At 47.8% G+C, this 25,443-nt stretch overlaps 1 protein-coding gene across 1 annotated transcript in view; it reads right to left on the bottom strand.

Annotated features, from left to right (window-relative positions):
* LOC146867983 (uncharacterized) overlaps positions 1 to 25,443 on the bottom strand; it is a 239,621-nt gene that overhangs the window by 110,170 nt on the left and 104,008 nt on the right. Inside the window, exon 3 of the mRNA XM_085615151.1 lies at positions 22,155 to 23,890. Coding sequence (XP_085471277.1) covers positions 22,155 to 23,890 — 1,736 coding nt within the window. The remainder of the gene's footprint in view (positions 1 to 22,154; positions 23,891 to 25,443) is intronic.

Genomic DNA, 25,443 nt, shown 5'->3' on the forward strand with positions numbered 1-25,443 from the left:
GCCCAGAAGTTGGTACCGTGCCTCTTGAACCAAGCAATACCTAGCTGAAGAGCCTTAACTAGGGTGAAACCTTTCCTAGGTTCTTTGTGTTCCGGTTCAGGGAGGACCTGGCCTGGCATTTAGGGCTGGACTGTTCCCATGAGGAGTAGGGTCAAAACTTATTTGCAAATGGCTGGGTCAAAACTGAGGTGGCCTTGTGTTTATACAGATGATACATTGGAATGCAGCCTGTGCGAGTGCCAGTGGCTAAGATTAATTCAAGCATTCCATTCATCACCTTGTTGTTTTTAAGTTTGGATTTTCCTGCCCTTTTTGGTGTCTGCAGCCTGTTCGTGGGTCACATGGCAGGGCATAGTTGTCAGTTGGACTTTGCTTTTTCTCCCAGACAGCCACAAAATAGCAGGATTAGGTGTGACTGGATAGGCCATCACTGGCAGAATGGGAGGGCGAAGCTGGGCACAGCCCTCCTTTCATCTGAATAGGCTATGCTCTGCCTTCACCCAAAGTACTTGTTACCCCTGCATTGTTCATACATCCGGCCTGTAGCCAAGGCAGCTGAAGCAGGAAACTAAATGCACTCCAAATGGAATTCTCTAAAAATGTCTCCTACTACGAAGGAGGCACCAGGTATACAAAAAGGGCCCTCAGACCCACTCTTCAGTTCACTTTCTGGTCTTGCAGAAGGACTGTCAGAGAACTGCCTGCTTCTGTGAACTTCAGAGGACTTATTTTCTGCACCTGGAATGAAGGCTACCTTGAACCATAAGAGGCCTGCCCTGCTGCTTGAGCTCTGCTCTGCTGCTAAACCCAGGACTACCAGAGTGTCGTCAAGGGCTAGTTGGCTGGTCTCCTGATCAGAGACTCAGGGACGGAAAAGGCTCCAACTATCTTGAACCCGCACCTGGACCCAACCTGAGTAAGTCCTAACCCCCTCCAGTCCTGGACCCTTGCTGGTTGTGCTAAAGGTGTCCATATAGTCAAAATCCAAAACTTGGAACTTACATTTTTTGGGGCTAAAAACTGCTCTGAGAATTGAGATGAGACCGTGAACAACCTGCAAGTCTATCCACCCAAGGTGCATCACCGGTTGGCCTGACTTAGGCGGCAACTCCTGCTACCTTCTTATCGGCATTAGCAAATCTTGTTCAGTAGTCTTTCACCAAATGGGTATACAGCCTCATGGAACTCTCGTCAGCTACAGCTTCCAGCTTCATTCCGCTGGAGTTTTTACTTTAAAAAAAGATTGAATGTAGAAATCATTACCACGACTTCAGCCAGCACTCCCCAACAACGACTCCTCTTCCCCGGACACAGCCTGCAGCATTGCCCCAATAAGAGACTTTTTTTTCAAATTTCTTCTAAGTCCAGAGGTAAGCGCCGCCTGGGCCCAATTCACTTTTTGAGTCCAATTCTCAATTCATCGTGGTCCGCCATATTTTTCAAGTTTGATCCGGTTTTGCGCAACTGGATGTCTGCAGTTGGCGCCTTTCTGGCACATGCATCAAGCAAAATTGTCCTCGCTAAAATAGTGAATCGCTAAAATAGGCCGTTAGCGAGCGCCAAACAACAGATTCCATTGCATCAACCCCAATAGCGAAAAAACTAAAGAATCGCTAAAATAAACCACGGTAAATTACCAAATCGCAAAATAAAGAATCGGGAATAGCGAAAACACCAATTGCGCTTGCCAATAGCGACTAGCAAACAAAGAATCGCAAAAGAATGCATCAAAAATCACTAATACCGAAAACCATCAAATTCACAATTTAGCATGAGCAGAATAAGGGGAATCTCAACCAGGAGGTAAAGTTGCTGAAACACCAAAAGAAAAATTACAAAAAATATTTAAAGTGTACCACAGGTGTAATGGATCAGAAACCCTTCAAAAATGGGCCCGGAGACCCCGTATTCTTTTCCAAAATGGCAGCCCTCTACGTCCTCGCAAGGAGGATGAGAATAAATGCAGCAGCACAGCGCAGGAGGAGGATCCAGGAGAGGGTATTCAGAGTGCGCATTACATTGCTGGGACAAAATGAGGATGAAGTATATGACAAGTACCGACTGAATCGTGCAATGATGCCTGGAACCACTACTGCAGCACCAGACCCGTAGGACCAATGCCATTCTTGCGCAAGTCCAGGTCCTATGCAGCCTGCACCTACTGGCGTCTGGAAGTTTCCAGGGGGTCATAGCGGTAGCGGGAGGCGTCTCACAAAGCGCACTTTCACGCTTCTCTGTAATTTCATTGATGCCATGCTGACAATGATACATACCCACATCACCTTCCCCACAACCCCGCAGCAGTTGGACCAAACCAAACAGGACTTCTACCAGGTGGCCCAATTACCCCATGTCATAAGATGCATTGACTGCACGCATGTCCCCATCTGTCCCCCCTCAGCCAATGAGTACATCTTCCGTAACAGGAAGTCCTATCACTCAATCAACGTGCAGGTCGTGTGCAATGCCAAGCACATAATTACGGACATAGTGGCACAATTTCCAGGGAGCACATACGACTCATATATATTCAGACACAGTGGCATCCACAGGCGTCTGCTCAATGGTGAATTCGAACAGGGACTCCTGCTTGGTACATATTCATACCTATTCATTACATCAGTATCGCATATGTATTTGCATTACTGCCGCTAAGCCTTTGCTCCCCCCCTGTAGGTGACAGCGCATACGCCTTGTGGGAATAAATCCTCACCCCCTACCTCAACCCAGCAACACCACAGGAGCAACGCTACAACGCAGCACATATTAGCACCAGAAATGTGGTTGAGAGAACATTTGGGATCCTGAAGAGTCGTTTCAGGATCTTCCATAAGACTGGTGGTGCTTTGCAATATAACCCCAAGACCTGCTGCAGGATTGTAGCAGTATGTGCCATGCTGCACAACATTGCAACCAGAAGGGGGATACCCATAGAGATGGACAGAAATGACAAGGATCGGGATGAATAACCACCTGCACAACACCGACAGTCACATGCGCCAAACACAGCTGAAGGTCAAAGGAGGCGGACATAGATCACACAACATCACTTCAGATCCAGGTAAGAATGAGCCATGACGATATTTTGTGAAGTGCTAATGTTTACTTCACATGAGCACTTGTCAAAGTGAATTTACATGAGTAGAATAAATGACAGTGATTCTACACATTGTGGAAAAAAACAGATCCGTTGGCATCACGGGAGTACAAACGCAATATGCAAGGTGCCCATGGTTACACCACCATGGACAAAGATGCGGGACTGAATGTCTAGTGCCACTTCCAACGTACCCCCAGCTTCCTGTCGCGTGTCTCCTCTACCTCACCACGCTGTGTGTCTGTGGCTGTAGAGCTGAGCGAACTACGCCTTCTGTTACTGGTCTCCGGCACGGACATGCTGCTCACACTTGATGCTGCCTCCCTGCCCTCCTCCCCTCCCAAGTTGCTGGCACTAAATGTGCCAGACTGTAAGTGTTCAACTGCAGTGGTCACCTGGCCTAAGGCCTTCGCTACATCCCCACAGTAATGCCCTAGGTCCACCTGCAGTGACACGGAGCGGCAGGACAAAACTGCAGTGCTGTTGCAGAGCTTGGTGATGGCCCTGGTAGATGCAGTAGTACGGAGCAAGTTCTGCCGATGCCTCCTGCGCTCGCTGTGTTGTCCTGCTAGAATGGCACGGGTGAGCTCCTGTAGGCTCTTGTTGATGTCACGATTCCCCTCAGCTACAACTGTGGTCATGTGACACACAGCGTCTGTCAAAGTGCACATGTGTTTTGTCAGTTTGGAGAGGTTGAGGTTCATTGTTCCCATAGGTCTCCCCTGCAGGCGCTGAACGCACAGCATCTGGGCCTCTACACCACCATAGACGTTTGTTGACTGTTCGGAGAGCTCAGCAATACTGCGCATGGACCTGCGCCGCTGTGTGACTCGGCCACGTGCTGGTGTTGGAGCTGGCGGAGTGACACGTGTCTGACTGGGAACACTTGTGGGTGCTGGTCTCTGCTCTGTATCCACCACCTGCAGGGAGGGGACATGTAGCCTGCGTCTTGGTGGTGTTGTCGGTGGTGGTGGTGGTGGTGTTGTCGGTGGTGGTGGTGGTGTCGGTGGTGGTGGTGTGGATTGACGTTCCTGCGGAGTCTCTCCATCGGTCTCTGCCGGTGTCTCCGAGATGATGAGGCGCTCGCTGTCATCAGAGTCCACCGGAGATGCATCTGTGTGTGAAACAGTGCATTGTTAGTTTATTTTGTAACTATCTGGCACATACATCAACAAAGACTTTTGCGATTCGTAAATTGCGATTTTTAAGGAATTGCAATTAAGGAATAGCAAAAGCCTATGCATGTAGGAATCGCTATAAAAATAGCGATTCCTACAAATTCCTTAATTGCGACTCGCAAATTGCAAGGGTGTCAAAATGACACTCTATCGCACCCCTGAAATTGATCTATGCACATATGTTGCACACACACCTGCTCTAAGGGCATGTGTGTGCGCAACATGAAACTTTGAAAAATGCACAAAAGTGCATTTTTCAAAGTTTTTGCAAATTACCATGAAGTTCAACTTCATGGTAATTTGCTCCCCCTATTAGCGAAATTGCTAATTTTTTTACTTTAATGCATTGCATTTAAGGAATCTCAATTTGGGATTCCTTAAATGCAATCGCAATTTAAGGAATCGCTATTTAGAGATTCCTTAAATTGCGATTTTTGCATTTGGGATGATGCATCCCAGATGCAAAAATATTGGTCGCAAAGGGGCAGATTCTGCTAATCTGCCCGTTTGCGACCAGTTTTCTCGTTGATGCATGTGGCCCTATATCTGTTTATCATTCCGCATACTTTTGCTACAATAAATGACATATTTAGACACACTGTTGGGCCTGTACTGGTGGTCGCATTTATTGTGCATTGGTGATCATACATGCACACTTGGCTAACATGACAACAACTCCCATAATGCAATACTAATGTGAGGTTATATGTGTTATGCACTTCTCCCTGCACATTGTGATTAACCTGGGGGGATGGGTATACATTACGCAGCATATAAGCGCATGCATGCATCTTACCTTGTTCTGTGGTTGCTGCGCCGGAGGTGTCCATTTGGGTTACTCTGACGACTGCCTCTTGCTCAATGGTCCCCTCAACGAGCTCCTCCAGGGCTGTGTTGGCAGGTACTCTGGATGGCCCCCCTCCTGTGCCAGCTGCTTCCTTCACCCTTTCGGCAATGCGCTCCTTTGCCCTTTTCCTGAGGTCATACCACCTCTTCTTAAGGTCGTCTATGCTGCGGTGCGTGACTCCAACAGCATTCACCCTCTCCCTAATGCGAAGCCATATCCTGCGCTTCTCGGCTTCGGGCACCTTGAGTGACAGCTTCCCAAACAGCTTATCATGCTTGCTGCTCACCCCCTCGATCAAATGCTCCAGTTCCCTGTCAGAGAACTTTCTCTTCCTCTTCCTGGGCGTGGCTGATGGATTAGATGCATTCTTGTCCATCCTGGATAACTCTAGTCTGGCTAGGTTCTAAGGGTGAAGTCTCTTGGCTCAGCTTGTATGCTCTGCCTCCTCCTCTGAGTTCCTCAGGGCACTGAATGAGGCATGGGCTGGATGACTTCCTGGTTGTGATGTCATCAGCCTGCTTCAGGTGCGACCCGTTTTTTGCGAATTCGCTATCTCTGAATTCGCAAATACCGAATTCGGTATTACCAATTTCGGTATTTGCTAATCTTTATTTTAAGGAATCGCTATTTTGTTTTCGGTTAGTTTTAGCGATTTTTAAGGAATCGCTAGATTTTACCGAATCTGTACATGCATCCCGAACAACAAATCCTTATTTGCGATTCCTTATTTATCGCTAATAAGGACTCGCTTTTCAGTATTTTGATGCATGTGCACCTCAGTCTTTTAGGTGCTAGTTTTTTCCTTAATCTTTAGAAATGTATAACTCTGTTTCCACTAATTAGATTTTTGGTGTCAAAATATTTATTACAGTTTTTTGTAAATTGGGTGGGGGGATTTTTAATGCGCTGTGTTTTCACGTTATTGCTGTTTGTGTGCTGTATAAATACTATACATTGCTTTAAGTTAGGCCTAACTGCTTTTCTGCCAAGCTACCAGAGGGTTCAGCACATGTTGATTTAGTGACTTTTGCGGTTTATCCTGACAGGGATCGTGGCTGTTGCTTGAGCAGGGTTAACAGCCCACTCAACCAACAACCTAATTTCTTACATGGGAATTTTCAACATATAAATGAAGCCCATTTGTCATGTGTTGCTTTCCAGTAGTGGGGTTCCATATATATATCTCATGACACCCAAATGATGTTGCTCTTGAGGAGGAAGATTGTTGAAGATACCATCTGCCTGAATAAGATCATGGAAGAAATACAGCAATGGACAAAAGATAGGTTACTACAAATACTAGCAAAACAGAGCTAATGTAATTAAAGTCACACATAGCCACTTCTAACCTTGGGGAAGATTGTAAAGAGATGAGATGGAAATTTTCATGGTGCAAGTTGCTTACCCTATAAAATCCTGAGGGTATTTTCCTGATGAGCAACGTTCAATGGCTAGACATATAGACAAATGTATACAGATTTTAATCACTCCCTGTTGAGGCTAGGAATTTCCCTTGTGATAAATGATAGAGCCATCACAGTGACAACAATTATTGTATTGTATATAACCAATGGTAGAACGATGTATGTAGGGGCACCTAAGAAACTAATCAGAAGACTATAATGCATTCAAAACAACACCCCAAGAAAGGTATCCCAGTCGGGGATAGGTACATGTCTCTACCGAGATTCAGAAATTAAACTGCTTCAGATAGAAAAAAGAGTAAATCCAGAATTTTTACCTCCATATTTAAGAGTTTGTAAGAAGGTTTCATAACAATAGAAAGAGAGACTTATCGAATGTGTCCTAGGACAATCCAGAAGGAGATGCAAGAAGATTCTATTGAATAACTCATTCATGTGTAAGAGAAGATTTGTGGAGGAGTTGCTACAGACAGAAGACACTAAGGAATCAGTTCCCTGTGCTAATTAGGAAAAGTGAGAGAATATTGAAAAAATAACCTAAAAACCTGGCTGTTCCGTTAGCCGCCTCTGATGCACACTTGAACCTGGAAATCAGTGGTTTTAGACATTGTACAGAGCACTATTAGAATGCATTAGACTGGTCTCTGTGCTTCATATATCTAAAACATGGCACTCTCACTCTGAACCCACTCTTCTAAGGGGTATATTCACAAGAATGTGTGATAACTACTGCAAGAGTAGCGTAACGCAACTTTCAATATCGCAACCCATCACGGGAAAATAACCCTGTGTCAACGTGGAATTCACAACAAGGCGGTATCATGCGATAGACACCAGATAACGGGTCAAATGTCAACGTCAAAATCAACACCATTCTGCAAAAATGCGAAACGCAAAAAATCATGCGATGAGGACAATCACGGTAAACAAATCAGCAAAGACCAGCCACAGGCCTGCAAATCCCACGCGTCTGGAGGCAAAATGCACTATAAAAGAAAGAAAAAAAAATCAAAAACCAATTCAAATTGCGTAGCACCATGGATGCACCCAGACCGAGTGCAGAGGACAAGCCCCACACCACAAGCCCCATGGAGGACCAGCCAGGAACCCCGCGTTCGTGGAAGGGCAAGGACAAGAGGAAGAGGAAGACGGGGTTCAGTCCGCAGGAAGACCGGATCCTTGTCACGGACGTGACTGAACACCATCAACAACTGTTCGGCATCTCCACTGCGGCATTGGCAACCCAAACCGAAATATGGCAGGCCATCGCAACCAACGTCAATGCAGTCGGAGTGCCCAGGAGGTCACTGGAGGAGGTCAAGAGGCGCTGGCATGATCGAAAAGGCAGACCAAACATAAGCTCGCAAACAACAGGGAGGCAGCAACTGCGACTGGAGGTGGGCCTCCTGCGACACAGGAGGAGCTGGATGAGCTGGAGCAAATGGTGGCCAGAGTCAGCAGTGAGGAGACGGTGGCAGGATTAGGGGGCCTGTACACAGCACGATACGACCTGACACAACAGCAACAGGGTGAGTAATGACCAGGGACGGGGGTTATGGGGGGAGATGGGCACAATGGTGCACATGCACAAGTATGCGTAGCACACTGCACACCCACAATGACCGTGGAATATGTCCCTGATTGCCTTGGCATACTGCAGCACACATAGAAACGCCAAGTAGGCCCCATCCACAATGTGCACAGAGGGCCCCCCCATCACCAATATCACCACCGACCCATGCACATGTGCCGAATCCAGCAAAGTAGCGGCTCTGTGTCCCACACTGACTATGCAAGTAAAACTGCATGTCCGATAGCATGGCAGCAGCCCCAAAACATGACATGGCCAACGAATCGACATGGAGGTAGCCAAGTGCGGATCACATCCGTAATGGAGCAGGTCACACCCTGACATGTCCACATGCACCCACAACCCATGCCTTACAATACACGCAGCAGACAAACAATGCACCAGGCCACAAAATCTGTCCGAGAGCACATAAGACCCAAGTCAAAAGCAAATCAGGCCCCGAAACGCACACAATTCAAAGGCACTCCGCCTCAAAGGGAGAAGGCCACACGAAATCAGATCTGCAGGGGCAACTCCCCCACAATGCAGCACACACACATAGCACTCACAGGACATTAGCAACAACGGCAAAGTGGTACAATGTGCAACACTACAGGACAGAGCGCACAACAGGTTCCACTTGTGAGTAGTAAAAGTCCACTCATATCTGGCATTGCCTGACACCGTGTGATGATAATGAACGGGTACCACCCCACATCCAATCACAAGAATACTCCACTGAATGTGATAACCCAAACGAGTTACAAGAATGTCGTAAGTGTGGGCATCTCACAAAAAGTTACGGACTGGTCTCACACACCACCTGGTGTCATGCTTCATCATTGACCAGTCCTCGCCCTCCAAAACCTTCGTTTGATGGACGGCGGGCATACACTTGACGACAAGGATGCACTTCTAAGTGACTAAGTGGGGGCCCGTGTATATGTGAGTGAGGTTAAAAATCATTATAGTAGTCAGCGGCGTTTTTAATGTGAAATGAAAACTATATGATATTAAAATGAAAAAGTGACGGTAATTGGGGTGGTTAGTGTCCCCTACCGTCTAGTGAATGGTCGACATGTTTCTGCCTAAGCGGCCCGATTGGGTCCATGGCATTCATCAGGACCTAGAAATGAGAAAAGGGGCTCCGTTCTTACAAAATATTGGTAAGATGTTACCACTGTGTGAGTATGGCGTTGGTCACACTTCACTGCTTAATAGCTGCTTCCAAAGGTGAAGCCTAAAATGAAAATATGGGAAATAGTGGTTAATGTAACCCGCTGGGTCATTTGTACCTGTAGGGAAAAAAAGAAGAAAGAAAGACAATGCATGCATTGATTTCTAAGCGTGAAAAAATGGTGTGTACGTGACTTTGTGGCACTCTGATTGTGTACACTTTTGTGAAACTTCGAAGATGGTGGCAGGCGGCGCTGCTACCAGTCTTATCCACAGTTTTTGTCTCCTCTGTAAAAGAAAACATAGAAAAACCACACTCTTCATAAAAGCGTTTATGTTTTGAGAGAAATCTCCCAAAGCGAACAAGGTAGTGATCCATTCAATCCTCATTGGGTCAATGGGCATACACACATGTAAACATAATCACACACTCCCTGATCTTTCAGTTCAGGCACACTCTTACTATGACATGTGATGGATGCGTCCCGAATCCTATACGTCTGCTCCCGGTCCTCCCGAATGTAGAAATGGCAGGGAGCGGGCGTCGTCTATATAGGTGGATCGCGGTGCTTAATTGAAGTAATTAGCAAAAAGCGTTGACAGGTGCGCGTTTCCCGGTGTCCCGGAGAATCACCGCCTGGAGTAAAGATGTCGGTTGTAGGCGTGTGTAGTTATTGAAGATACGGGCCTTATTCGTGGAAAGGCGAGTGGGCGTTTGCAGTGGAGGGTCGGTGTCGACAAGCCCAAACAAGCAAGGGTGTGCCAGGGGGAGGTTTCATTGGTTGCGAAGTGTGTGGCCTCCTAATGCCTGGTCTCATTGGTTGCAGCGAGGCAGGGGGAGGACCCAAATGACGGGATACTGTGCGTTGGCATAGGAACCGGGGCTGTTGTTGGTGCCTTCTGGAGCGTGTGTGGTGATAGCGTTATGAAGCGAGCTTTGCGTACGTAGCTTGCCCTGGTTCGAAGGGGGAGGTGTCATTGGTTGCGAAGTGTGTGGACTTCTGACGCCTTACGTTGGCATGGGGACGAGGATTGTAGCGATAACGTGATGAGCGTATGTCCTGAAAAATGCTCCGAACATATGGGGGGAAAACAAAGAAGAAAAGCGGTGCGTACAAGTAGCGGTGAGCTGCTTAATAAAGGCAAATCTTTTTGTATATATTCATAAATGTGCACATGCATACTCAAACCACCGCAACTTTCCTCTGTGCGACTTGTGGTGTCACGGACTACACTTCACTTTTGAACCAGCTGAAGGATGCGGACGGTGGTGTGGTCACTGTGATTAGTATGGTACAACGTAGCAGTACTACATTTCTAAAGGGTGACAAAAGGCTGGTCATGCGCGTGCCGAGCGTCTGTGATCTACTAGACACTGCAAGATGATGGTGCGCAGGGAAGATTAAATCGTGGTGTATTAAGTGTAGGAAGGACAAAAGAAGATTGTTTGGTGAGGACCAATTTGATGTTGGTGGCAGTAGTATCTATTCTTTTGTGTGTGCGACCAGGCTATGCTTGCCATGTAAGTCTGGGCAGAAGTTAGATCATGGTCAAGGGATGATATATATCAAGTTCATTGTTCTTTTTATCGTGTTAGCTGTAGCCAGGGGATGTCATCATTAAGGCCCTTCTCATGGGAACGGAGGCGGTACACCCATTGTTGCTCTCTGAAATGTAGTGCTCTGGTGAGGTCAGATTTGCCTTTTTTCATGACCTCAAGGATAGTCCAGCTCAGGTCTGTTTCTGTATGTTTTTTTTCTGAAAAATGTCGAGTCAACTTGGTGTTGGTTTTTTTACATCTGATCGTGCTTCGATGTTCATTGATGCGGGTTCTTATCTTCCTAGTTGTCATTCCCACATACTGGAGCGTGCAAGGGCATGTTAAAAGATACACAACGTTCTCCGTGTTCAGTTACTGAATGTTCTGAGTTGCCAGGATTTTCCAGTGCCTATGTCTACCTCTTTCGTGTTCTTGGTGAGGTTGCATGAGTTGCACGCACCACAGGCGAAGTGACCTATTACACGTGGTTGGTCCCAGAGTCTAGGTTGCTCATTGTCTTCCTTTGTGGTCATCTGTGCATGCACCAGCTCGTCCCGTAGGTTTCTGTTGCGTTTAAATGCAAAAGGGGGGGTTTCCCATTGTTTCCCGGCGCTATTTAGTATATGCCATCTCTTTTTGATGATTTTTTGAATTGAATTGGATGCTGGTGTAAATGTGGTAACACATACTGGTCTATTTGTTTTTACTTGCTCAACATCCTCCAGCAGTGCTTCTCTAGGGTTGTTCCTTGCTCTTTTATTTGCCCTTCTTACCATTTTTCTTGGGTAGTGGCGATCGATGAGTTTACTCTCGAGGTGTTTTGCCTGTTCTTTGTAGGTGTCCTTCTCAGAGCAATTTCTCCTTATTCGGAGGAACTGACCAACCGGTAGATTCTGTCTGAGGGCTTTTGGGTGGTAACTTTCGTATAAAAGTAAGCTGTTCCTGTCTGTTGGTTTATTGTGGACCTTGGTTGTTATCCTCCCATTGTTAAGTGTAATATCCAAGTCCAGAAAAACAGCGTGATCTTTGTTGATGTTGTGTGTGAACTTGAGATGTCTGTCTTGTGAGTTGACCCAGTGAACGAAAGCTGTTGCATCCTCCTCTGTTCCATTCCATACAATAAGTACATCGTCTATGTACCGTTTCCAAATTCTGAGGTGATTCAGAAACGGGTTCACCGGATTGTTAATGAAGTCATCCTCAAATTGTTGGACGTACAAACAGGCCATACTGGGGGCAAAGGTGCTCCACATCGAAGTTCCTGTTATCAGGTGGTAGATGACCTGTTCGTACTCAAAGAAATTTTCCGTCAGGGCCAATTCTGCACACTCCATGACGAAGTGTTGGGGGGTGATGAAATCCCATTCTCTTCGTAGGATGATGTTCTCTACGACTTCCAGTGTTCGTTGTTGGGGTATACTTGTGTACAGGGCTTCGATGTCCATGGTTATAAGCCAGTCGTTAGTGGGATCTACCTCCAGATCTCTTAGGAGGCAGAGGACATCTTTAGTGTCACTTAGATAGGATGGTGTCTCTTTTACAATTGGCCGCAAGAACCAGTCACAGAATTGCGACAAAGGTTCCAATGCAGACCCAATGCCCGATACGATGGGCCTCCCTGGTGGTGGCATCCGGTCCTTGTGGATCTTTGGGAGGATGTAGAATCTTGGCATCCTTGGTTCATCGTTGGTCAGAAACTCAGCTTCTTGTCTCGTGATCCAATCATTACTGAGTGCTTCCTCCACTATGTTCTTTATTTTAATCATGATTTGCTTAGTGGGATCTGTTTGATGTATAGCATAGCTGTTGGAATCAGCTAACAGTCGTAGACACTCATTCCGGTACATCGTGCGATCCAAGAGGACGGTGGCGCCCCCTTTGTCCGCAGGCTTTATGACGATGTCATGGTTGTTTTTAAGTGCTAGTAGGGCAGTGCGTTCCCTCCCAGTGAGGTTATTAAACCCTTTGATATTTTGGAAATCTATGTTCTCAACATCTCTGAGTACAGCCTGTTCGAATGCGAGTATTTCGCACGAGATACTATGATTAGGGGGTTGGAAGGTGGACTTCTTGCGGAGCCCAGTTGATCTCTTGTTGTCTTCATTGGTTTCCGTCGTGTCTCCAAAGAAGTCACGGAGTTTTAGTTTGCGAAAGAATTGAGCCAATTCCATGTTTAGACTAAAGGGGTCGTTCCTAGGTGTGGGGACCACCCCACATCCGTCATGTATTGGGAAAACACATCGAATAGCCAGCTCCCCCAAAACATTCATAATGTACATTGGCATGCTGTCTGAATGTAAACATATGAAAATCAACAACATACATGTGAAACCCTGTTAACCTGCATCTCCCCTTAACATTGCAGAGGGACAATCAACACTTACTGCAGAGAAGAACACAAACCCCATCATTGATGATGTAGAGGACAACCTGCACATATGTCAAGATACCCTCCAACAGATACTGGACAGCCTCTGCAGCCCACTCCCAGGAGCAGGGCAGGCCAGCTGCCTTGAGGTGACCCCACCACCTGCACTAACCACACAGCAGGAAACACACACCACCACGGCTGTCTTCCAGGCCCCCCCGACCAATACATGGAGCACATACAACGTGTGTGGTCTTCCCAGGTGGAGTTGTCTGAACAGCTGCGGGTAGGTTTCGAGCTCATGGCAGCCAAACTCGATGCCATACGTGGGTGTCGGAGTCCCATCATGGACCACATACAGTCCCTATTGGACACCCCCATCCGCACCATGCTCCGCCACAGACCTTGGCTGACCTCGCTGGTGCCATGAATCGTACACAAGAACTGTGGGCAGACAGGCACCAGCCATGATAGCACAGAGTTGGGACAGATGCGGAGGTCAATGGAGACCATGGACTGGATGCAGGCTGGAAGGATGTCTGACACGGATGGACACCAGCGAGTAGGAGCTGGGGACTTCAGTGCCCTGCAGTACTTCATCTTGCCATTGCTGCCACTGAGCCATTCCCAGATGACTGCAGCGGGAACATCGACACACACAGCTCCGACCCCTGATGTGTCCATGGCACACAGTGATGCTGCCCCATCACCTTCGCAGTCTGATGTGTCAGTGGCACACAGTGATACAGCTATCACCCCGCCACACACACCGGACACAGAACCCGTATCAGGGGATTAAGAAGGGGATGTGAACTACTGTGTGGGGAAGGAGGCAGTAGCAGCCATCACCACTGTATGGCCTGTCCCTGCCTGGTTATGACCTATGCATCATGGCCTGAGAAACACCTCATAGTGATCCCAGGAACACTCTGCGACTTTCACCCAGACCCCTACACGGACTGCCATTTCTTCCCCCCTGGCCAATTACACAGCTATCATGCCACGGACTGCACCCTCCCTCTTCCCAATCACTGTGCAATCCCCAAAGGACTCTGGTTGGCACACCACTGGGCTTCCATGTGATGTGGGCTTGGATGGCCATGTACAGCCCCAGCTTCAGCAATCACCTGAATGTGAATAAAACATTCTAAATCACACAGATGTGTCATCACTATGTTCACTCACATGTGGAGGTATGGCTTGATGTAGGTACAATGATTGCACATGAAGGTACACCCTGGTAACTGACATCTATGCGCATGTGTATCCCTGAGACACATGGCCAATTGGATGACTGTGAATGTGAGTACTAGCTGAGTCCCCATTGCACATCAACAACAATCTCACAACCCCCAATGTAGGCACACGTCCATGTATTGAATAGGGCTGTGTGTAGGACTGACCCAAATGAAAGCAGGCCAGGAGTGGTGTCCTACAGCACATGTGACACCAGAAGTTCACGTCGCATACCTACTCACACATATCTGTGTGGACACATTCTGTTGTGATATATGACATTGCACCACATGGTCAGGGGTTGGACACCATACTCACGTTGCTGAAGTCACGTATGTGCACATGGCGTCCAGCACCTATCCAATAACAAGGTCTGGCTCACAGAGGTGGAGCTTGCCAAAGGGACCCCCCCCCCCCCCCCCCATTGCACATGCGTCAGTCAGTTCCTCCCTGTGTAGGGACGATGCTCATTGTGGCGCAAGAGTGGACAATCCAAACAACACACCTCACAGTTAGACACCAGTGGAGTTGCATAGACTTTATTGGCATGTGCGTGTCAGTATGGACGAGGCAAGGGCCCCCTTCCTGAACATAAGCAATCTTTAAATGCTGTTTTGTAACTTCTATGTGTGCTGTTTAATGCAGCACACATAGAAGTTGCAAAACTGCATTTTTTTAATGATTGTTTATGTGCAGGAAGGAGGACCGTCCTGCACATAAAAAATCATTGGCGTTTGGAGTTTTGCTGTTTGTATGCGTGCTGCCCAAGGCAGCCCACGTGGACACAGCAAAAACTAGGAGAAAAGACGCATTTCTCCTTGTTTTGCCTGTTTACGACCAGGTTTTGAACACTTGATAAAAGTCTGGGCAGCGTGCAGGATCGGGAAGCAAGTTAAGAGCAACGTTAGACATGGTAATTAGCACATCAGGGTTAATTAAGTACCAGCAGGGATGATTCATGGGACTAGTAGTTTGTCAAATGGTTGCGTTATAAGATTGGCCCGTTTTTGTAGATGGGTGGAGTTACGGTATATAAGGTGAAGAACCACCGGAAGCTAAGTATTTACTTTGAAACTAGTGAACATGGAGAGAAGGAGATTATGCCGAGATTTGTTGAAGGTACGGGGGATGTTTTTTGATTACGTAGTGGCTGAAATGGTTGTATGATAAGGACGTTCGAACTAAGAGATGGAAAATCAAAGTCGGGTTGTGAATGAGGAATCGAGGGTGTATACAGGAAAGGACTGAGGGGCGGGAAAGGTTGCTTCAGGCACATAATTTTTGGCGCGATTTTGCGCATTTAGAGGGAAAACGTTGATTATAAACATGAGCTAGGAACAGCATGATGTATTACAACTATGGATGCATAGTGGTTTGAATATAAAAACTAATGTCAATATTTTAAATTTTTAGGGAACCCCTGAAGAAGGGCTATAAATAGCCCGAAATGCATTGGGTGAAATAACGAACTTCTGGATGTTTTATGTATTCACCATGCGCTAGATAAAGGCCCGGATCGGCATATCTGCGCACGAGAAGTTATTGAACACATAAGCGTCGCACATGTAATAGGATGAAAAGTGGAAAAATGTGAACAAAGATGAATGGAGTACTTGGAATAAAAACGCATTGTTTAAACGTGGAGAAAGTTGAATTGGTGGTTATTAATCACATTCATGGCTGTGCATCCGGCGGTGGAGTGTAAATTTCGCTTCAGCTCTTATTGTGTTTACAACCAGGTTTTCCCTGGTCTTAATTTTGGCGCTGTCTCCTATTTATGCTGCTCTTGTAAATAGGGGGCAGCGTCAAACTCAATGCTAAGTGTACCGTGAAAGGGAGTCTTATTTACAAGGCAGCGTTAAGCCAAGTTAAGTGGCTTAACGCTGCCTTGTAAATTAGGCCAAGCTCCTATCGCCATCACAACACTACTAAAAGTGGTGTTGTGGTGGTGATAGGGGCTTGTAAATATGCCCCAAGACTGTGAACGTATTTTCTGACTAGACATGCCAAAATGATTACGCCTGCAAAGGAAAATAAACAGCTAGACTTCAACTGATAGCGGCTTCTAGCCGCAGATTTCCTACCTTAGAATTCTCCCCAGGCAACAGACTGGATCCAGAATAATTTTCGAGCAATACCACTGCGCGCCAGGGGGCGTCATTTAGCTCCATGTGGTGTCGTCCACACCAGAAAGGACGTGTGCAGTGCCTATGTAGGCGCCACCCCAGCATGCGGACATCAGTTCTGTTCTTTACACACCAGAACACAGATCCGGAGAGAGCTACCCTAGTCTTTTTTTTACTAACTCTTTTTTTACTTTTTGTCGACTCCCTTTTGAGATTTTCTCTTGATGTGGCAGTTGTGTCCTCTAGGAAGGCAGTCTTCAAGACCTGCAGTGTCTGTCAATGACAGATGTCAGTTATAGACCTACATCTTGTATGACTTCGGTGCCTCGTGCACGACCACAACTCGAAGACCTGCGCCAAATGTCGCGCCATGCACCTGAAGGCTCTAAGTGATTGCTCTCTCAAGCACTTGGCTGCTCGACAAGAGATGCCGCAATGATCCCATTCCTGGTCAAGTGGAGGGTCTTGGGAGTGGTAGCGGAGTCTGAGATATTTGTCGCACTCAGTGTCATCTCGGGTAAGTTCCACAAGACAAAGAAGAGTAAGAAGTCGAAGAGGTCTTCAAGTTTGCCACTTCTGTCGAAGTCTTCCAACAAGATGAGAGAGTGTCGTCAATCGAGGGCTGGCTTCATGGTGGAGCCAGGGCTTGAGTTTGTTCTGCATTTCCTCTAGTTTCCGGAAGCTGGAGCAACCCCCGCTCAACTCAGAGAGTTTTATGAGGACATGCGGCTCATATTTGAGGTGCCCGTCCCCGCTGGCGCCCCGCAGGGTTGGAAGGGGCCCTAACTGGTTCTCCACTGGTGGCTCCGGCCCCGGCGCCAGTCAGGCCCCTTTGATACACAGATGTATTTGGACCGGTGCTGGTCGTGCCACTTTGACCTTCTTCGACGCCAGTACCAATAACAATGCTCACGGTGCCACTCGTTCCATCCCCATACTGATCCCCAACGCTGACATGGAGCCAGAGGGGCTTTGGCAGATACCGACTGAAGCCTTGCTTTTCAGGCCGGAGCCTGAGCCCTATTCTTATGGGCTAGGACCTGGGAAGGATTGGGAAGGGTAGCTGGACCCTAAAGAATACCAGTCCATGACCCTAACATGGACTGGTGTGAGGCAGAGGCTAATGGGCTGGACACTTCTCCAGACACTGGCATGCTTTCTCCCCCTACTGTGGCTATGGAGAAGGGAGCGTCTTTTGCAATGGTGGTGATGAGTGCGGCCGAGGGCATGGACCTTAGCCAACCCTCAGTGGCAGTCAAGACTGATGTCTTAACGAAAGGTGCTTCAACCCGGAGTGACCCCCTCGGAAATGCTTCTGCCCTTTAATGAAGCACTCACAGGTGTCCTGCTTGGTATTTGGTCCAGGCCCGGCACCGGGGCTCCGGTAAACAGGACAATTGCCTGCTGCCATCGCCTGCCACTGGGGACACTATTTTCCTCACCCAACACCCTACCCCCAAAAGCTTGGTAGTCCAAGTCTCGACTTCCTACGTAAATCCTGGTGCATTCCCTACTGCTACCCTGGATAGGGAATCCAAGAGGCTGGGCACCTTGAGAAGGAATATGTTTTCTTCTACCAGTCTGGCACTGATGACCGTGTAACACTGAGTGCCTTTTGGCCCGAGACTCCTATGCTTTATGGGACTCAGTTGTACAGGTGCTGCCCATAGTTCCGGAGGAGGCACAGACCATCATACTCTACCAGGCTGTTGCTGACAGCAGGGATGCAACTAAGTTCACAATTCGATGTGGACTGGACACCACCAACTCGCTGACCAGAGACAGCTGGCTTTTCTGGGGATGTCCAAGCATCGCTTATGGACATGCACTTTGATGGCTCCCATCTCTTCGGAGAAAAGGCAGATTCAGCGCCGGAGCACTTAAAGGACAGCATGCGTAAGGCTAAGTCCTTGGGCCTTTCCATGGCCCCTCGCCAACTCCATTCTTCCTTTTGTGGCCACAGAAGATGCTCCTAGCCATATCTGTACTCTCCCAGCCACCGTGGGGTGCAAGCTTTCCGGCCTCTGCGTGGCAGAGGAAGCTGTACCCACAGACCTTGTGGTACGGAAAGCCTGGGGTTGAGCCAGTGCACCACCCCTCTGGCAACTGCAACTTCCAAACCCTTATAGTTTGTCCCCTTACCAGTATGAGCACCCAGTGGGAGGCAGGATACATCATCACCTGCCCCACTGGTGGTCTATCACATCCGAACAATGTGTTTCGCAGATTGTCCCGAGGAGTTACTCTCTCCTGTTCATAACTACCGCTCCCCCATGCCACCTGCTTGCAACAGGATGATGGAGGACCATATTTCCTTACTCCAACAGGACGTTATGGCTCCCTTGGTCAAGAGAGCCATAGAGAGGGTGAAGATGCCAAAAATAGGTCATGGTTGTGATTACTGCTACTTTCTGGTGCCAAAGAATAACTGAGGACTTTGTCCTATCCTAGTCCTGCAGCTTCTCAATTTCTTTCTCAGGAAGGAGAAGCTCAAAATGCTCATGTTCGCGCAAGTCTTGTCTGCCCTAGACCCGGTAGACTGGAGGTAGCATTGGACATGTGGTACGCATATTTCCACATTCCTGTTCTGCCTCACTGTAGGCATTACCTGCAGTTCACTGTGGGCCATGAGCACTTTCAGGTCACTGTGCTCCTCTTTGGCATTACCAGCGCCCCACGGGTGTTCACGAAGGTGGTGGTTGCAGCTTATCTGCAGAGATCAGGGGTGCTAGTCTTTCCCTATCTTGACGACTGGCTGTTGAAGGCGGGCTAACCCCAAGTTGTCGTCTCCCACCTCCAGACTACAGCGGACTGCATGCATTCACTGGAGTTCACTATCAGTGGGCCATGTCACACCTGACTCCCTCTCAGACTCTCCCTTTCATCTGAGCTGTTCTGGACACAATGCAGCTTTGATCCTATACTTCCGGCAAGTCCAGGATATTCAGGCTATAATACCAATGTTTCAGCCTCTATCCTGGATTTTGATGTGACTGACTCTGAGGCTGCTGGTCCTCATGGACTCCTGCATCCTCCATGTGACACATGCCCACTGGTATATGCGGGCTCTGACGGAACCTGAAGTTCCAGTGGGCGCAGCATCAGGGCAATCTCTTTGGCATGATCCAGATCTCGTGGGAACTGCAAAAGATCTGCTGTGTTGGTTAACAAACTACAGTTAAGCCAGCAGCAGACCCCTCTTCCTTCCCCAACAAGATCTGACACTAGTGACAAATGCGTCACTCCAGGGATGGGGTAGCCATCTGTGAGAGGTGGAGATCAGAGGCCTCTGGTCTCCTATCTCCCACATCAACCTTCTGGAACTTCAAGCTATCCGGCTGGCATTGCAAGCCTTTCTACCCTCCATCAAGGGAAGGCTAGTACAGGTGTTCACGGATAACACCACCGCCATGTGGTACTGCAACAAGCAGGGCAAGGTGGGGTTGTGTACTCCTTGTGAAGAGGCGCTGTGCCTCTGGACATGGCTGGAACAGCAAGCTATATACCCTAGTGGTTCAACACCTGACGTGCTCTCTGAATGCCAGGGCAAACAAACTCAGCCAAAGATACCTAGCGGATCACAAATGTCGTCTCCATCCAGAGGTGGTGCAAGATCTCTTTCAGCTTTGGGGAGAGCCTTGGTTGGATCTGTTTGCCACCACTGCCCAATGTCAGCAGTTCTGTGTGCTAGAGTTCCCAAGGCAGCTCTCACTTGAAGACTTTTTGTCTCGCGTGGAATTGTGCTCAGGCCTCTTGCACGCCTTTCTGCTTATACCACTCCTGCCCAGAGTTCTTAAGAAGATAAAAATATAGCAGGGCACAAGATATCTTTATGGCCTTCGACTGGGCACGGAGGGTTATGTATCCTGAGGTGTTCAGCATGTCCATCGTTCCTCCGCTCAGACTGCCTCTTTGTGAGAATCTTCTGTTGCAGCTGCAGGGGAGAGTTCTCCGCTCGAACCTGTCAACACTCTGTCTTCTTGCATGGAGATTGAGCAGCAACAGTTGACAGCTTCCAATGTTCTGTCCGAAGTCTGAGATGTTTTTCTGGCAGCCAGGTGACCCTCCACCAAAACGGTATACGCTTGCCGTTAGGACAAGTTTGTGGCATAGTGTGCAGAAAAACAGGTTGATCCCTTTTCTTCTCATCTTTCCTAAGTTTTTCTCTTCATTCTGTCCCTGGCCCAGCAGGGCTCTACTCTGGGCACCTTAAAGGATTACCTTTCTGGTATATCAGCCTTTCTGCAGTAGCCTGACCAGCCATTACTCTTCAAATCCCCTATTGTACATAGGTTCTTGAAAGGCTTGCAACATATGTTTCCTCCTTCTCCTTTCATTATGCCCAGTGGGAACTGAATCTGGTTGTAACATTTCTAATGTGTTCTCCCTTTGAGCCCTTGCATAACTTTCCTCTCAGGCTCCTTACTATCAAGACGTCCTTCCTGGTGGAAATAACATCTAGCCAGAGGGTCAGTGAGCTTCAAGCTTCATCATCCAAGCCTCCATACCTGAACATTTACCTAGACAAGCTGGTCTTTCCGAACTAGAGCTTTCTTTCTGCCAAAAGTCCATTTCATGTAAGCCAGTCGACTTCCCTGCCTAGTTTCTATGCTCCTGCACATCCCTTTAAACAGTAGAAGCGACTTCACAGTCTGAACCCAAAAAGAGCTTTGCCATTCTACCTTGACCACGCAAGAGTTTCACGTGGACGATCCACTCTTTGTGGGGTATGTCGGAGCGAAGAAGAGAAGGCTGTGCAGAAGTGGACCATCTCCCGATGGATCGTGCTCTGCATTAAAATCTGCTACACACTGGCCAAAAAGCAACCCCATGACGTGAGCCAAGGCTGTAACCACTGTGTTAGCACGCAGCGGTCCTCTCCTGGACATCTGCCAGGCACCAACATGGGCTTCTCTACACACATTCACTAATCACTACTTCCTAGACAGTCAGGTCCATAGGGATGGGGACTTTGTCCGTTCGGTAGTCCAGGACCTTTTGGTTAGAAATTGTTTTGCAGACCCACCTCTTGAGATGTATTGCTTGGGTATCTATTATAAAGTAGGGAATTGCAGCTAGAAGTCTCTATCCGATAGACAGGTTTCTTACCTTCGGTAACACCATATTTGGTCGTTTCTATCTAGCCACAAATTACCAGCCCACCCATCCTCCTTGCTCTGTGAAGGGATTTATAGGGACACAGCTTTCCCCTTTCATTGCTCTAATTTTCCACCGCACCATCAGTGTTCTCTGTGGGTCTGCACTTCTGGCATGAAAATAAAAAGAAAATGACGTCAGTATGCTGGGGTGGCGCCTATATAGGCACTGCGCACATAATTTCCGGCACGGAAAACGGCATGTGAGCCAAACAACCCTACCTACTGGCACGCAGGGGGTACTGCTCTGAAAACAATTCCGGATCCAGTCTGACACTTGGGGAAAATTCTAAGGTAGGGAATCTGCAGCTAGATAGACTTCCACCAGATTAGGTGTTACAGAAGGTAAGTAACTTGGCGATTATAAAGGATAAAGTTCTGCACCTAAACAAGACAAAAAACTGGTCACAAAAACAAAAGATTTAGTTGCACTTACATGTTCCCTAGGTAGAGATTCGGCCATACTTTGTCTTCCTGATGTCTCTGGTCTCCTTTTCTTAGAAGCAGGAGCTGGAGCTTTCTGACAGGTGGCGTATTGCCACTTCCAGATGATTTTCTATAGACAGAAGGTATGCTGTTGCTAGATGGCATGTTGTAGCTGGATGATGTGATTTGACTAGTTGTGCTGTTGCCAAATGCATTGTTCCAGGCAGATTGATTGTTCCTGGCAGATGGAGTGTTGTGGGGACCAGGTGGCGTGCTCTGACCTGGTAGCTTGCCACGGCTAGGTGATATGCTGCGGCTGGATGTTTTGTGAACAGACGGACTATTGCGTTTAGATGTTGCTCGACGAGCAGAGAAAGTGCAGCAGCCTGATGTTGTCGTTCTGCCAGGTGATGTGCTTCGATCTGAGGAAATGTTGTGGCCAGGTGGTGTGCTGGGGCTTGAAGGTGCGTTTTGGACAGACAGCATGTTGCCACTAGGTAATATGGTGCTGATAGATAGTGTGCCACATCCAGATTCGGCATAGCCACCTGACGCACTGCGTTCAGGTAGGTTGTTTTCGTCTGATGTCATGCTGTGGCCAAATAGTGTGTTGTAACCAGGAGGTGCGTTTTGGCTGGATGGTGTGTTATAAAAAGTTGTCATGCTTTTGCCAAATGGCATGCTGCAACTAGATGATTGGTTTTGGCGAGATGGGCTTTGGCAAGATTTCTTTTTGCCTCCAGATGGTGTCCTGCGGCCGGGTAGTATCTTGGAGTCAGATGTCGTACTATGGTCGTATGCTGTGCTGCATCCAGATGACATGCTTTGGTCTGATGATGTGTCAGAATCAGATGATATGCTATGGCAAAATGGTGTACTGTAACTAGTTGGCGTGGTGTGGCCATTAGGTGTTTTATAGTCAGATGACCTGCTGTGGCTAAATGGCGTGCTGCGACCAGATGGTGTGTCATAATCATGTGGCGTGCTGCGGTCAAATGGTGTGCTGCATCTAGATGATGTGATGCGGCGTAATGGCATGTTGGAATCAAGTGTTATGCTGTGGCCAAATGGTGTGCTGCGGCCCGATGGCATGCTATGACCAGATGATGTGTTATAGTCAGATGGTGTACTATGGCCAAATGGTATAGTGCAACTAGGTAGTGCGTTATTGTCTGGTGAATTTCTAAAGTCAAATGTCTTGTTGCGATGAGATTGTATGCTACGGCCAGTTGACATGCTGTGGTCAGATGGTGTGCTATAGTCTGATGGCATGCTGTGGCTACTTGGTGTGCTGTGGCCGCTTGATGTGCTGTAGCCACTTGGAGTGGTGCAGCCACTTGGTATGCCTCGGCCAGATGGTGTGTTATGGCCAGAGGGTGTACTGCGGCCAGATGTTGTGCTGCAGCCAGATGGTGTGCTGCGGCCAGATGGTGTGCTGCAGCCAGATGATATGTTGCGGCCACATGGTGTGCTGCAGCCAGATGGTGCACTTTGGAAAGAAGACTTGCTACGGCCAAGTGGTGTGCTGTGGCCAAATGGCACTTTGTGGCCAGAAGACATGTTGCGACCACATGGTGTACAATTTGGTCTTTCATTTTCTCTGTGACTATAACTGAAGGTCCCCTGGGAACCAACGCAAGGCTTGGATCCTATGAAGTGATTTAGCTGCTCTTCACAAGGTACTTTGTAGTCCGGAAACGCATAACAACGGTTGCTGTCCTGTCTGTCCGTAAAGTTGACATTGTTCTGAAAAAGATGTGGATTTGCATAATTATGTAGGAATCATTACACATCTAAGTAGCAACACTGTTACTTAATGTAGCATTTAATATCACTCTGTTGCCCAACTTCTGAGACTATTGTTCTAAGAGTTTCTAATTGATATGTGAGTGGTGAAGACCTCAGGAGGATACAATTATTTCCCTGAGACCACAGCTTATACTTGTGCGCAGCTCTCAACCCTCAGTAAAAAACAATACTTACTCATCCACTCCAACACATTTTGTCCAACAAGCTTTAGCAAAGCCAATACGTCTAACCTATGCAAGAGTTATTGGCTTTGGCAATATGTTTGAGCCATGTTGTGCACTAGTGTAACTGCTGTTCAGCATAGCTAAAAGTTAGTGGGTGGAGTGGAGTAGATTGGGGTGGAGCATTATAGGGTAGATTAGGGTAGAGTGGAATAGGGTAGATTGGGGTACAGTGGGGTAGGTTGGCATAGAGTGGGGTAGAATGGAGTTGGGTGGATTGGGTTTGATTGGAGTGGGGTAGATTGAAGTAGTAGTGTTGCGTAGATGAACACAGTAGATTGGGTTAGGGTGGAGTATATTGGAGTGGAGTAGATTGGGGTAAGATAGTTTGGAGTGGAGTGGGTTACATTGGACTGAAGTGGGGTAGATTTGAGTGGCATGTGCTGGATTGGAGTGAAGTGGAGTAGGGTAGATTAGGTAGACTGGAATGGAGTGTGGTAGATTGGAGTAGAGTGGCATAGGGTAGATTGTGTGGGTTGGAGTGGAGTAGATTGGAGTGAAGTGAAGTGGGGTGGAGAGGAATTGGACAGATTGGAGTGGAGTGGAGTGAGATGGAGTTGAGTGGATTACATTGGAGGGTAGTGCAGTGGGGTGGATTAGGGTGGAGTGGAATGGGGTAGGTTGGATGGATTAGAGTAGGGTAGTTTGGATTGGAGTGCAGTAGATTGAGAGGTGGAGTGGAGTTGATTTGAGTGGAGTGCGGTAGATTGGGTGGAGTAGATTGGAATGAAGTGGAGTGGGGCAGATTTGGATAGAGTGGAGTGTGGTAGAGTATAGTATGGTACAGTGGAGCAGGGTAGAATGAAGTGGAGTGGGGTAGATTGGAGAGGAGTGAAGTGGGTATATTGAGTGGATTGGAGTGTGGTTGATTGGAGTGGAGTGGGGTAGATTGTGCTAGATTGGGGTGGGGTAGATTGTGGTAGATTGGAGTGGTGTATATTGTGATAGAGTGGGATAGATTGGAGTGGTGTGGGGTATATTAGAGTGGAGAGGAGTTTGATAGACTGCAGTGGAGTTGGGACTGGAGTAAATTGGAATGGACTGGGGTAGATTGGAGTGGAGTGGAGTAAAATTGAGTTAGGTAGATTCAGCCATGGCCGCTGCAGGTAAGAGCGACTACGAGGAAAAATTGATCATTTATTTAATTTTCCCTCGTGGGCGTCCCTCTAAATCCCCCTCACCTGACCCTATCACCCCACCACTCTTACCATAGATTGGAGTCGAGTCTGGTAGATTGGAGTGGAGTGGGTTAGAATGCGGTTCTTTGGA

This window comes from Triturus cristatus, chromosome 1_2, assembly GCF_964204655.1.
Source record: "Triturus cristatus chromosome 1_2, aTriCri1.1, whole genome shotgun sequence".
In the NCBI taxonomy this organism is placed as follows: domain Eukaryota; kingdom Metazoa; phylum Chordata; class Amphibia; order Caudata; family Salamandridae; genus Triturus; species Triturus cristatus.